This window comes from Rhagoletis pomonella, unplaced genomic scaffold (assembly GCF_013731165.1).
Source record: "Rhagoletis pomonella isolate Grant_MI unplaced genomic scaffold, Rhpom_1.0 Rhpom_scaffold_00001, whole genome shotgun sequence".
In the NCBI taxonomy this organism is placed as follows: Eukaryota; Metazoa; Arthropoda; class Insecta; order Diptera; family Tephritidae; genus Rhagoletis; species Rhagoletis pomonella.
In genome coordinates, this window is record NW_023458555.1 from 6578600 (window position 1) to 6593343 (window position 14744).

At 42.0% G+C, this 14744-nt stretch overlaps 2 protein-coding genes across 2 annotated transcripts in view; one reads left to right on the forward strand and one right to left on the reverse strand.

Annotated features, from left to right (window-relative positions):
* Positions 1 to 14744, reverse strand: part of LOC118737324 (glutamate [NMDA] receptor subunit 1) — a gene marked incomplete in the record, with an annotated part of 48348 nt that overhangs the window by 26670 nt on the left and 6934 nt on the right.
* Positions 122 to 13946, forward strand: LOC118737369 (inositol 1,4,5-trisphosphate receptor; the record flags this gene model as incomplete). Its single annotated transcript, XM_036467823.1, is given in 21 exon segments — positions 122 to 237; positions 2009 to 2762; positions 2853 to 3067; positions 3185 to 3658; positions 3746 to 4264; positions 4338 to 4513; positions 4598 to 4753; positions 4850 to 5003; positions 5063 to 5219; positions 5630 to 6291; positions 6614 to 6749; positions 6822 to 6965; positions 7176 to 7399; positions 7741 to 9181; positions 9444 to 10855; positions 10931 to 11123; positions 11188 to 11310; positions 11373 to 11545; positions 11621 to 11785; positions 12130 to 12618; positions 12779 to 13946. Coding segments are annotated over 21 exon segments (8477 nt in total), but the record flags the coding sequence as incomplete, so codon positions are not given.

A 14744-nucleotide genomic window follows, 5' to 3' on the forward strand; every position in this document is an offset into this window, starting at 1 on the left:
TTTTTTTGCTTAGCTGGATTGCCACTAACAACTATTTAATCTCCAATTTCCTTGGCTTGCCACGCGTGTATTGTTTGTTTGCTTTATTTCATTCGTTTATTGCTTTCTGCCACCCCTACAGATTGCCTCATCAAGGTTTGTCCTATGAATCGTTACTCTGCACAGAAGCAATTCTGGAAAGCCGCCAAACAGTCTGCCAGCTCGAACACAGACACGAATTTGCTGAAGCGTTTGCATGTGAGTACCTTATTTAGATAATAAATTTCTTTAGACATATACTTAAGTATGTATGTATGTACATATGTACATAAGGGTGTATGCATATGTAATGGCATTGTTTAAATATTATCTTAGATGCAGCTGTGTATGAAGCTTAATACGAAATTTATATAATAACATTTGAAAATCTCAAGTGACCACTTCGATTTGAGCTAGTGTGCGTTCATATGTTTAAATAATAAGCTAGTAGGTTTCTGATCAGAAATGAAACTACGCCCTAGGCTGGTAGGTTTTAAATTTATTATTTTCCTCTATAGAGTCTGTTATAGAAGATACAGAAGACAGAATAGTAAGGTCAAGCGTCGAATGATCAGAGCGCTGTGCATACTGCGCCACTTTCTTTCACCAAGGGTGAAATTCAGGTAGACATCGGGAAGCGAAAGCCTCAAAAGCCATAGGTCCGAACGTTCTCGATTTACATAAGTCAAGAAGGGTGGTCCCACTATTTAAGCCGGGCATCCCCAATAACATAGTTGAGTCTTATTTCCCCAAGGCTAAATATGCTTGAGGCCTTGCTAATACCGTACTGCGCTTGTTATCTAACCCCAACAAAGCATCAGCATGGCTACCGTAGAGTGGACATCACTACCACACTACTTAACGCAATAAGCACGCAGGAAACTTGCGGCCTTAACCGTAACCATCCTGTCCGGTCAGCGCTGGACTTGTCAAAGGTATTCGACACTGTCTTGTATTCCAGACATTGAGACATTCTATCTGCCGCAGGGATTAAAACGGTGGACGGCGAATTACCTGAGAGTCGGAAAAAGGGTTCCCACAGGCCACCGGAGGCGGTGTTTCCCTGATTTTTTACGCTAACAATTGCCTGCACGGAGCCTAACCCTATCTCCTATAATATCCACGGCGGTCTTCTTTACCACTTTTATGAAAGAGGTCAAGCTGCAATTAGACATTCACATAAATGGCTCACCAATTCCTAGAGCCAAAAACCCGAAAATTTTAGTGGTTACCATTGTCGCCCGACCATCACTGCAGGGCGCATTCGAACAGACACTTGCTGGAAGCAGAGCCAGATACGTCAAGTAATCTCCAAGAACTCACAAGCCCGACAGAGGGAATTCATTACCTACTTCAGAGACTCTGGCTCCACGAATGCCGTGTTAGGACCAAAAGACCACCCAGACCAGTAGACGAATAGCGTCAACTGCGAGACGAACAATTAGGGTCTGAATACTTCAGTAAACTCGAAACAGCACGATTTCTGAGTCTATCGTTAGTTGAGCTTGACGACAACGGCTGATAGACTAGCCGATTTCCTAATGCAGACTGGATAATCGTTCGTGCTAAATTATAACTCGAATTTTTGTACTTGTTTGAACAAGTTTTCAATTAATTTGCTTCTAAAATTTTGTTAAGTTACATTAGACGGAAACTTTGAGAAGAAACGCATCTATTTGTACTCGTATAGTTAGCAGGTCTGGTCCATATAGTTTCTTCTGGTGCAATCTGAGAGAGAAGGGGATAAGTTGGAGATAAGGAAGGTATGTATTTTTCACATCAGCGCTAAACTTGGGGATAGGATAAGATGAAAGAAAGTTATTTATGCAACTACCCCACTCATATTTTTTATTGGCCAAGTCCAAGCACATCGTGCCGCACAATGCATCTTTGAGAATATTGAAATTTCTCAAGCGACTCGTGGGCGGATAGTCAATTAACTTCCCCTGCATTTTTCGCTTTTATCTTCCATTGCGCCTCTTTCGTACAGCACGCTGCCGAAATCGAGAAGAAGCAAAATGATACGGAAAACAAAAAATTGCTGGGCACCGTTGTTCAATATGGCAGCGTCGTACAGCTGCTCCATCTCAAATCCAACAAATACCTGACCATGAACAAACGACTGCCCTCTCTGCTGGAGAAAAATGCAATGCGCGTTTACTTGGATGCCAATGGCAATGAGGGTTCGTGGTTCTACATAATGCCCTTCTATAAGTTGCGTTCCGCAGGCGATAATGTTGTTGTTGGCGACAAGGTCATCTTGAATCCCGTAAATGCTGAACAACAAAATTTGCACGTCGCTGCCAACTACGAACTCCCCGACAATCCTGGCTGCAAGGAGGTGAACGTACTAAACTCCTCGACTTCATGGAAAATTACGCTCTTCATGGAGCACAAAGAAAACCAGGAGCACATTCTTAAGGGTGGCGATGTTGTGCGCCTCTTTCATGCCGAACAGGAGAAATTCCTCACCATGGACGAGTATAAAAAGCAACAGCATGTGTTTTTGCGCACAACGGGACGTACAAGTGCGACGGCAGCCACCAGCAGTAAAGCGTTGTGGGAGGTGGAGGTTGTGCAGCATGACTCGTGTCGCGGCGGTGCCGGTCACTGGAATTCATTGTATCGTTTTAAACATTTGGCCACCGGTTATTACTTGGCTGCCGAGCTGGAATCGGTAGGCAGCGCATCGTTGACACACTCGCTGGATGGCAGTGGGCTGGATGCATCACTGAAGGAGGCAGGTGTGTAGCTTCGAAGGATGGTGCCCCCTTTATACATAAGCAACGCATTTCTTTATTTCATTAAAATTTATTTTCATTCAATCAACACAGAGAAGAGCAAATGTGAACGCTATCGCCTTGTGCCGGTGCCATACTCCACGGAAATCGCATCGGTGTTCGAATTGGATCCCACAACGATGGCGCGCGCCGACAGCCTTGTGCCGCAATCGAGCTATGTGCGTTTACGGCATTTGTGCTCGAACACATGGGTGCACGCCACCTCCATACCCATCGACATAGACGATGACAAGCCGGTGATGTCAAAGGTACGCAAAAGCACACGCACCGCACACTCATGCGTAGACAAAAGCAATTCAATTTAAATTTCAATGCAATTTGGCGCAGACCTTGAACTCAATTTATTCCAACTTTATTGTACGTAGGTTTGCTGTTCGCCTATCAAAGAGGATAAAGAGGCATTTGCACTCATACCCGTTTCGCCTGTGGAGGTGCGTGATTTGGATTTCGCAAACGATGCCTGCAAAGTGCTGGATACTGTTACGAGTAAGCTGGTGAACGGCAGCATTTCGATAAATGAGCGCCGCTCGTTGATTGCTTTGTTGCAGGACATAGTTTTCTTTATTGCTGGCATGGAGAATGAGCAGAACAAGGCGAAGGCTTTGGAATTGACAATTAAGAATCCGATACGAGATCGTCAAAAGCTGTTGCGCGAGCAATATATACTAAAGCAGCTGTTCAAAATACTGCAGGGCCCATTTCAGGAGAATCCCGGCGGTGAAGCGCCCTTTTTGCGGCTCGATGAACTGAGCGACCCGAAAAACAGTCCATATAAAAATATATTCCGCTTATGCTATCGCATATTGCGTCTATCGCAGCAGGACTATCGAAAGAATCAGGTGAGCTAACTAAATAGTTAATGGCATTTTAGTGTAACCCTACGTTATGGTCCCTCTCGCTCTCTCGATCTTTCTTTTTTTTTTCAGGAGTATATCGCCAAGCATTTTGGTCTCATGCAAAAGCAAATTGGCTATGACATCCTCGCCGAGGACACTATCACCGCTCTGTTGCATAACAATCGCAAACTGCTCGAGAAGCACATAACAGCCGCAGAGATCGAGACTTTTGTGGGTCTAGTACGCAAGAATATGCACAACTGGGACTCGCGCTTTCTCGACTATCTCTCCGATTTGTGTGTTTCGAATCGCAAGGCGATTGCTGTGACACAGGAGCTAATTTGTAAAAGTGTACTCAGCTCAAAGAACTCGGACATACTTATCGAAACGCAAATTAAGCACTTCAAAACGCCCGTTAACGATGGCTTCCGCAATGCTGCGGATGATTCATATTCGCTTGGCACGCTGACAGAGGTGTTGGACGATGATGAGCGGTCCGATTTGATCTCGAATTCGACCACAACCACCAGCTGGGACACCACGAGTCTAAATGATGCGCCCGAAATCGAGGAGAAATATGAAATACATTTGAAGTGGCGCGGCCAGCCGGTAAGTTGGAATGCTTAAGTCGTTCATTGATTTCGTTATTTCATTTTATTTTATTTATTTTTTGAATTGATAGAACTCTCGTTCAATGGGCGATTTGGCTGACTGCGCTGCTCAAGGCAAGGAGGAGGAGGCCGCCATACTCAATTACTATCGTCACCAATTGAATTTGTTTTCGAACATGTGTTTGAATCGTCAATATTTGGCCTTGAATATCTTATCGCCACATTTGGATATCGATTTGATTCTTAAGTATGCTACATGTGCCAATGTGCACTGTTTGTGAGATTTATAGCCTCCTCCATACGTTCATTTTATTGTTTTCGTATTTTTCAGATGCATGTCCGATGAGACAATGCCATATGAGTTGCGCGCCTCTTTCTGTCGTCTAATGCTACATTTGCATGTCGATCGCGATCCACAGGAGCCAGTGACGCCGGTGAAATATGCGCGCCTCTGGAGCGAAATACCATCTAAGATGTCGATATTAGAGTGAGTGTGATTATGAGCAAAAGAATGCAAATATATTCGTTTTTTAGTTTAATGTTTTGAATCACCATTTCTCAACAAATATCAATCACTTTGCAGCTACGATGGCAAAAATCAACAACCCGACCACAACAAAGAAGCTGTGCGTGCCAAATTCAACACCACAATCGCATTTGTAGAAAACTATCTCTGCAATGTGGCCACTAAGGTATGGCTATTCACCGATCAGGAGCAAAATAAGTTGACATTTGAGGTATGGCTTTCAAAGCTCACACTTTTCGTTCGCAATAAAAACACCCTACATACTTGCAGGTGGTTAAGCTGGCACGTGATCTCATTTACTTTGGCTTCTATAGCTTCAGCGATTTGCTGCGCTTAACCAAAACACTGCTCTGCATTTTGGACTGCGTATCAGAGACCGCCATGGATGGTGGGGCACCGGGACGTTTCGTAAACACGGACATTGATTGTAAGTTGTGCAAGAAAAGAGTGTATCTTTCTACTGGGTTACATTTAGCGAAATATTTACATTGATTTCTTAACTGCTTGAATTTAATATTCGAAATCGTATGTTACTTTCTTTTCGAATTATTTATTGGTTTCTTTATTGCCTCTGTTTAAAATGTTGGCTTTTATTTTTGTTGAATTTCAACTGCGGCTTTTGCTTTCGTGTTACAATTTAAATTATTGTTAATTTGATTAAAAAGCGGCACAAGAAGAGGAAGCGGGTAAGTTTCCGAAACGTTTCCTAAGAAAGTAACAACAGCTATTACTATAAAGTGTTTTTTGCCAAGCTATTTACTCCTTTTCTTAATTTGTTAAATCTTTGCCCAAACTAACACAACTCTAACTAACCTCTGTCGCTGTCTCCTTAAACAGCCGAAGGTGGCGTACTTCGCTCGATCGGTGACATGAACACCGTAATGACTTCGCTAGCACTCGGCTCTGTCGGTCAAGCGATCGCCTCACCTGCATCGCTAGCACTGCAACATCGCAAGTCCGTGTCCCAAATGCTGAAAGAGTATCCACTGGTCATGGATACTAAATTGAAGATAATCGAGATTCTACAATTCATACTGGACGTACGTTTGGATTATAGAATCAGTTGCCTCCTATCGATATTCAAACGCGAATTTGATGAGACCGAGCTAAGTGCGGCTGCAGCAGCAGTCGCGGCGGCACAAGCTGCGGCGGCACACACAACTGATGGCGGTGCTGCTGGGGATGGCAATATTAGCGGCGTTGAGACAAGTGCCAAAGATGCAGCGCTAATGGAAGCCGCAGCCACAGCTGCTGCTGCGCTCAGTGCACGTCAGCGGAATATCGATTTGGAGTCAATAGGTGTGCAGGCTGAGGACATTTTCGATTGTGACAGTGGCGATGCGACGAATTTGGATTTGGATGGGCAGGGTGGTCGCACATTCCTGCGCGTGCTGCTGCATCTCATCATGCACGATTATCCGCCGTTGGTATCAGGCGCGCTGCACTTACTATTCAGACATTTTAGTCAGCGGCAAGAGGTGTTACAAGCTTTCAGGCAGGTAAGTGGTGATGCAATGAAAAAGTGCATTTTGTGATTTGTGTTTGGTGTTGAAATTGTTAAATTTGTATTTATGAACTAATGTACATACATATTTTAATTTATTTACTAACCTCAATTTTTCTTTTGAATTTATACCACGCCTTATAATTTACTGCCTGCTCATTACTATACCCGTAATCCCTCCACAAACCTAACCTATCCGTGTGCTAGCCAAACGGGGATCATATCGTTAGTACTAACAGTTTTTTTTTGGATTTTTTTTAATGAAATTTTGTAAACTATTTAAAATAGGAAACATTAAAATTCCACTCTGTTTACAGGTGCAATTACTCGTATCCGACAGCGATGTAGAGTCATATAAGCAAATTAAGTCCGATTTGGATATTTTGCGCCAAAGCGTTGAAAAGTCCGAGCTCTGGGTCTACAAGCCAAAAACAACTGATGAGTTTAATGCAAGTATGTGCCAGCACTTCCATTATCCTAATCAAAATTAATTAATTAATAATGTTTTATTTCATCACACTACAGCCGCTGAACGTTCGTCTGACCCAGCCATCGATGTCTCCAACTTGAGTAATGAATATCGCGCCTCACTCTCTAACGAGCAACTCAATGAGTACAAAAAAGTTAAGGAGATACTTATACGCATGAATAAATTCTGCGTCACCTCTGGTATGTTGGTGAATAATTAACTGTGTATTTATTGTTTGGAGTGAAATTTTAAGTACTACACAAAATTTATGGAAACCCATATTTTGTCGATATTTTCTGCCCCTCCTTGCATAATCTGGAAAATTACATAAATTTGGGTTAATTTTTTTATATTTATATCTATTCTAAATCGCAAATTTTTTATTATATTATACCTCTTTCGCACGCAAGGCCCTATCGTGAAGCCACGCAAACACGAGCAACGTCTACTACGCAACGTTGGCGTACACACTGTTATTCTTGATCTGCTGCAGAATCCCTATGATGAGAAAGACGATGTGCTGATGAAGGAATTGATGTGCTTAGCGCATGAGTTTCTGCAGAACTTCTGCTTGGGGAATCAGCAAAATCAAGTTTTGCTGCATAATCAGTTAGACTTGTTCCTGAATCCGGGGGTAAGTAGGTCAATAAATTGGCACATTCCTGATTGTAGCATATTTAATTATAGAAATGTATTTTTAAAGAAATTTTATTTTTATATAAACTTATTTTTAATTTAACGTATTTTAAATTTCAAAGAAGAAAAAATTCTGAAGTAATCAAAAATTTTCTTTTTGATTTACATAAATTGAAAAAGAACTTAATTCAATAATTTCAAAAATAACAAAGTACAAAAATGAACAAAGTACAATAGTAAATAGTATTAACACTACACTGATGTTTCCATTTAATTGACGATCTTTTTTTAATACTTCTTATTCAAATCACATGATTCCATATCCCTTTCTTATGCCAGATCTTGGAGGCCAAGACCGTTTGCGCCATCTTCAAAGACAATCTCGCTCTCTGCAACGAAGTTACCGACAAAGTCGTACAGCATTTCGTACATTGCATTGAGATCCATGGCCGACACGTTGTCTACTTGCAATTTCTTCAAACGATTGTCAAAGCTGAAAATCAATTTATACGCAAGTGTCAGGATATGGTCATGCAGGAATTGATTAATGCCGGCGAGGATGTGCTCGTCTTCTACAACGATAAGACCTCCTTCAATCAGTTTGTCGCGATGATGCAGAGTGAAAAGTCGCCACTAAGCGATACTAGTCAACTGCGTTACCATGTGGAACTGGTTAAGCTGCTGGCTTGCTGTACCATGGGCAAGAATGTGTACACCGAAATCAAGTGCAATAATTTGCTCTCACTGGACGATATAGTGACCATTATTTGTAATCCTGCTTGCATACCCGAGGTTAAAGAGGCCTATGTTGATTTCCTTAATCATTGTTACATCGACACCGAGGTGGAGGTGAAGGAGATCTACTCGTCGAGCCATATGTGGAATTTGTTCGAGAAATCGTTTTTGGTCGACATCAATCAGCTGATTGCCATCGGCGCCAATGCCGATAAAACCCTACTTAATTATGTGCTTAGTGGTGTAACGAATGTATTGAATACCTTCTTCTCCAGCCCCTTCTCCGATCAAAGCACCATCGTGCAAACGCGTCAGATGATTTTCGTTCAGATACTGCAAGCCACCTATCGCCTGTCGCAGTGCAAGTGGCTGTCACTGGCCGATCGCTTTAATGTCGAGAACTGCGTTCGTACGTTGGCTGAATCGGCGAAGACACGCAACATTGCGATACCGCTCGATCTGGAGCAGCAGGTGGTGTCGATGTCTAGCAAAACAGCCTTGCTAACGCGTCAGACCACCAAATGGCTATTGGCCTCGAAGCAGCCAAAATATGAAACACAGCTCTCGGCAAATTTAATGCGTTTGGACCGATCGATCATAGAGGGCTTGCAAGATATTGTCTCGCTGTTGGAAGATCAACTGAAGCCGGTGGTGGAGGCGGAGTTGTCGTTGTTGGTTGACATTCTGTATAGATCGGAGTTACTCTTTCCGCCTGGTACCGAGGCGCGCAAGCGTTGCGAGAGCGGTGGCTTTATTAGAAAGCTAATCAAACATACTGAGAAGCTGCTGGAGGAGAAGGAGGAAAAACTGTGCGTGAAGGTGTTGCGTACACTGCGCGAAATGATGGCAATCGATGTGAATTACGGCGAGAAAGGCGATGCATTGCGCAACACTTTATTAATGAGGTACTTTGATCGTAAGGGGGGCGGTGGAAGTGGTGGAATTATAAGCGGTATTGGCGGCGGAGTTGGCATTGGTATCAAAGGAGGAAGCAGTGAAAGCAGCAGTGGCGGCATTGGTGGAGTGGGACCAAAGGCAATCGAAGGTGAGACCAAAACATTTTAAATGATTTTTTAATATTTTATCGGTACTAGTGAGTTATAACATCGCCACGGCCAAATGTGACACTTGAGATGCAACAGAAGTGCGTCTCTCTTCTGCCCTCTTTCTCCCCCTCTTTTTCTCTCTCTCTCTCTCTCTCTCTATCTCGCCTCCTCCCATACTAATATTGAGAGTGCTACACATCCGGTTAAGATTAAAGTTAAATAAATGAATCGAGAGGAGTGTCCCTGTTTTTACCTTTACAGGCAAGCCGGATGCTAGCGATGGTAGCGCTCTGGAGCAACAGAAGCGCGTTTATTTGGTAACACATGGCCCTGGCGCCAAGTATCTCCAACGCGCCGGCAAAACTCTACACGAGGTTCAAAATCACTTAGATCGCGAGGGCGCATCCGATCTGGTCATTGAACTTGTCATAAAATCTGTACACTCGCCCTCGATCTTCGTGGAGGCCGTCGAGCTGGGCATTGCGCTGCTTGAAGGTGGCAATCCTATCATACAGAAGGGCATGTATCAAAAATTTTTAAGCGGCGACTTCAATCAAGCTTTCTACAAGGTTTTCTTCGAAAAGATGAAAGACTCACAGCAAGAGATAAAGTCCACGGTTACGGTAAACACCACAGACATTGCCGCGAAGGCGCACGAAAACAAGCAGGATGCCAATCTGGAGCTGGACAAAATAGCACGCAAGCATGGTGTGAAGAGCAATGGCGTCGTCATCACCGACGAGCTGAAGAAGGAGCTGCATAATGCAGGCTTGGCGACAGCGCGCGCTTATGGCAATGCGCGCAGCATTCATCCGGGTGATGAAAATTCTGCAATTAGCATTAATAGCCCGTTGGAAGACATACTCGCCGAAAAGTTGGAGAAACACAAGGACAGCAAGGAGGATCGGCATAAGATTTCGAATAAAGTATTGGTGATGCAACCGATACTGAGGTTCTTGCAATTGCTTTGTGAGAATCACAATCCCGATCTGCAGAATTTGCTACGAAATCAAAACAATAAGACTAACTATAATCTCGTCTCCGAAACGTTGATGTTTCTGGATTGCATTTGTGGCTCGACCACAGGTGGACTGGGCCTGCTTGGTCTCTACATCAACGAAAACAATGTGGCACTTATAAATCAAACCTTGGAAACGCTTACCGAATATTGTCAAGGGCCATGCCATGAGAATCAAAATTGCATAGCGACACACGAATCCAATGGGCTCGACATTATAACGGCGCTCATATTAAACAACATCAATCCGCTGGGTGAAAATCGCATGGATCTCGTTTTAGAGCTGAAGAACAATGCCTCGAAATTGCTGTTGGCTATTATGGAGAGTCGCGGCGACAGCGAGAATGCCGAACGCATTTTGTACAATATGAATCCGAAACAGCTGGTGGAGGTTGCCTGCAAGGCATACCATCAAGAGGAAATGATCGACGAAAGTGATGATCACGACGAAGGCGATGCGGATGCAGATGACGATGTGTCGGTGAGTCCACGCGAGGTGGGTCACAACATCTACATACTTTGCCACCAGCTGGCGCAGCACAACAAGGAACTGGCAGCGCTGCTCAAGGCCTGTGAAGATCCACAAGCGGCCAACTTTGATGCCAAAGTGAGTCAGGCGCTAATGTACTACGCAACACACACAGCGCAAATTGAAGTGAGTGAGAAGTTAGAGTTTTGGGTTGTTAATTTTACCGTTGTTGTTTTTTTTTTTTGTATTTCATGTACAAAGATCGTACGTAATGATCGCACTTTGGAGCAGATAGTATTTCCGATACCCGAAATATGCGAGTACTTGACCACAGACACTAAAATCAAGATTTTAAACACAGCAGAACGTGACGATCAGGGCTCAAAGGTGGCCGATTTCTTCGACAAAGCCGAGGAGATGTTTAATGAAATGAAATGGCAGAAGAAGTTGAGAGGTAAGTAAAATAAAAATGGAACTTTCTAAACGAACGTCGCTTAAAATCAGATTATGACTGGCAGGTCAGCCCTTCCTATTCTGGGTCAGTAGTTACATGTCGCTGTGGAGCAATATACTCTTCAATTGTGTCGTTGTTATTAATCTAATTGTTGCTTTCTTTTATCCCTTTGACAACACTGTGCCGGGTAAGTAAATCCTTATAACTTACAGCTTTCGAACTTATCTCAATCTGATTTTTTTTTTACAGAGCTCAGTTCTCATATATCCTTACTCTTTTGGGCAATTCTGCTATTCTCTCTGGCTATTGTTGTAACGCTACCGCGCGAGTCGGGTATACGTACTTTAATTGGTTCGGTGATACTACGTTCGATATTTCTAATTGGGCCGGAGTCAACGCTTTGTCTGCTTGGAGTTGTGACTGTAAGTGAAAAATCAAACAACCAAAACCAATTTGAGCCTGAAACACAAACAATTTTTTCTCCCCTCCACAACCAGGTCACTTTGAAAAGCGTACATATTGTGAGCATTATGGGCAATAACGGTACCTTGGAGAAGAATTTCTTCAAAATTATCACGGACATGCAACTGCTCTACCACTGCATTTATATCATCTTCTGCTTTTGTGGACTGATTTTCCATCCCTTCTTCTACTCACTGCTGGTTCGTGGGCGCAACCACTGCGCAGATTTTCATATTTACATTAGACCGTACCACCGTACAGGCAAATAAAAGAAGTTCGCCGTACCCCCTGGTCTAAAATATTTTTGAAGGCAATTTCGAGCATTTTTTCCCCAAGATAGGATCACCTTTTTACATAGACGTCGAAGATATGACGAACAATTTAAAAAGGCGACCCCTGCATACGTTCGGCAAAAAAAAAAAAAATAATTGCCTTGCAAAAATACTTTAGCCTCAGGGGTGTACCGCGAAATTTTTTTCCGGTACGGTCTAATATACATACATACATACATAAATATAAAATGAAATTTTGTCCATGTCTTCAGCTCTTTGATGTCGTCTATCGCGAGGAGACCCTGGTCAATGTCATACGCTCCGTGACACGCAATGGTCGCTCGATTGTGTTGACTGCTGTATTGGCATTGATTTTGGTTTATCTCTTTTCCATCATCGGCTATATGTTCTTTAAGGACGACTTCCTTGTCGAAGTAGACACCGATGAAACAGAAACGACGGTGACGCCTTCGCTTGCGGATATCACAATATCATTGCCAGCGAATGGAGGGGGAGACACTTGCAGCGCGCCGGATACTTTTGGGAAGGATGCCTTTTCTGGCGCTGATAATGGCGCTGGAGCGCATGCCAACGTTGCTGGTTCTACGAGCGCAGCAACTGCTGATGGCAATGGTGGTTGCGGAGGAGAAACAAAGGAACGTTCTTGTGATTCTTTGGTGATGTGCATCGTAACGACACTGAATCAAGGTTTACGAAATGGTGGCGGTATTGGAGATATACTACGCGCACCATCGAGCAAGGTGAGTGTAGGGAATAATGAATGAAATGTACTATAAAATTGGTTTTAAAAGTGTAAAGTTTGATATTAGGCCTTTTGGTGAACCGAAGCTTGCCCGCGTAATGTTACATATGTATATCACTCAATGCCCTTTTCTCTCTTGCAATGTTTTTTTTCAACAGGAGAGCCTTTTCGCTGCACGTGTCATATACGATCTACTCTTCTTCTTCATTGTCATCATTATTGTGTTGAACTTGATTTTTGGTGTCATCATTGACACCTTTGCCGATCTGAGAAGTGAAAAGCAGCAAAAAGAGCTCATTCTCAAGAACACCTGCTTCATTTGTGGCCTAAATCGTTCGGCATTCGACAACAAAACGGTCAGTTTTGAGGAGCATATCAAGAGTGAACACAATATGTGGCACTATTTGTACTTCATAGTTTTGGTTAAAGTGAAGGATCCCACAGAATTCACCGGACCCGAAAGTTACGTATACGCCATGGTGAAAGCCGGCATTCTGGACTGGTTCCCACGATTGCGCGCCATGTCTTTGGCCGCTGTGGACGCGGACGGCGAACAAATTGAGCTACGCAGCATGCAGGCGCAATTGCTGGAAACGCAATTGCTCATCACCAACTTGTCACAGCAGCTGCACGAGCTGAAGGATCACATGACTGAGCAGCGCAAACAAAAACAACGCTTAGGTTTGCTCAATACAGCGCCGAGTAATCTGTTGGCGTGCTATCAACTGCGCGATGCGAATAGTTTATCATGAAGTGTGGATGCGGGCGATGGCGTATAAGTTACGCGAAACGATTTGCGCAAGTGCATTTAAGGAAATGTGGCATTTCAATTGGTTTCTTATTCATTTATTAATATTTTTTATTGTTATTTACTTGCGATATGGATCGAATTATTATAAGCATTAGGCGCAAAGGAAGCAATCAAGTAAGCAGGATAAAATGTGTGAAACGCGCAACAGAAAAAAAGCAGTGATTTTATTTGCAATACTTCCAAAAAGCAAAAATCATCAAAAATTAGCTTCCTCATGCAAAATACGAACAAATATTTGACAACAAAAACAAAAAAGTACATAAAATTTCATGTTGTGTGTGTAAAACTGTAGGGCGAAAATATATACATATTTGTCACTGTAGTTGTTGTTAGCGCGTTACCCAACTTTTCAGCGTAGCCTTTCTGAGACACCCCTTTTTATGTGATGAATACGAATCATGAAAGCACCATTTATCCTGCATTTGCAATATATATATAGATAAGCATATATTTTACAATTTTTGCACATTGTGATTTGCAAAGCATTACTTATTCGTTAACTTCTTTTGTTTTTTTTGGAAAAACAAAAACTTTCTCCTCTCTGCACTCTTTCGTCTCGAAACTAACAAGTAAGTTCCCTTTCTCAAAACACTTTTATTGTCACTTTAGTGGCGTTTTTAAAAAATCTTCACATTAACTTTTTTATATCTATACACCTTTCTGATCAATTACAAACTTTCGTACTAGAAAACTTGTTCATATATATATACATACATATATTCAAAGAAATATCCTATACCTACAGCAATATTTACCCATGTATACTATTGTATCTCTCAACTTTTAAAGGTCTAACTGGGCCACTATTCTAAGCGAAACTCTTTATAATAAAATGTGATGTTTTTTGATTTAAAATATCTAATCATCACACTTAGTGCCCTTTCCAGTCTTTACTAGCTCTACTAAAATTGTATTGATACTAAATGCTGTGGTTTCTACAAAATAATTTTACACTTCTACATGCAAACATATTTTGTAGTTTTGACAATTTTCGAAGTACTTTAATTGCAATTAAACTAAAACTAAAAGTAAAGTTTAAAGTAAATTTATGGAGACTAATTTTTTAGCTCAATTAATATTAATATTATTGATTATACCACTTAAATCTATTGAAAACATAAATGATGTATATATATAACTTACACACTTTCATATATATAAATACATACATGGTATGTATTGAATTTTTCAGTTATGGAATTCTATAGAAATTTTAATAAAATTGTAGTCAATCACATAAAATGTAATTGAATGTTTTAATCATTTAGTGAGCAGAAAATTTAAAGAAAAATAAAGTAAGCAAATTTAAAAAA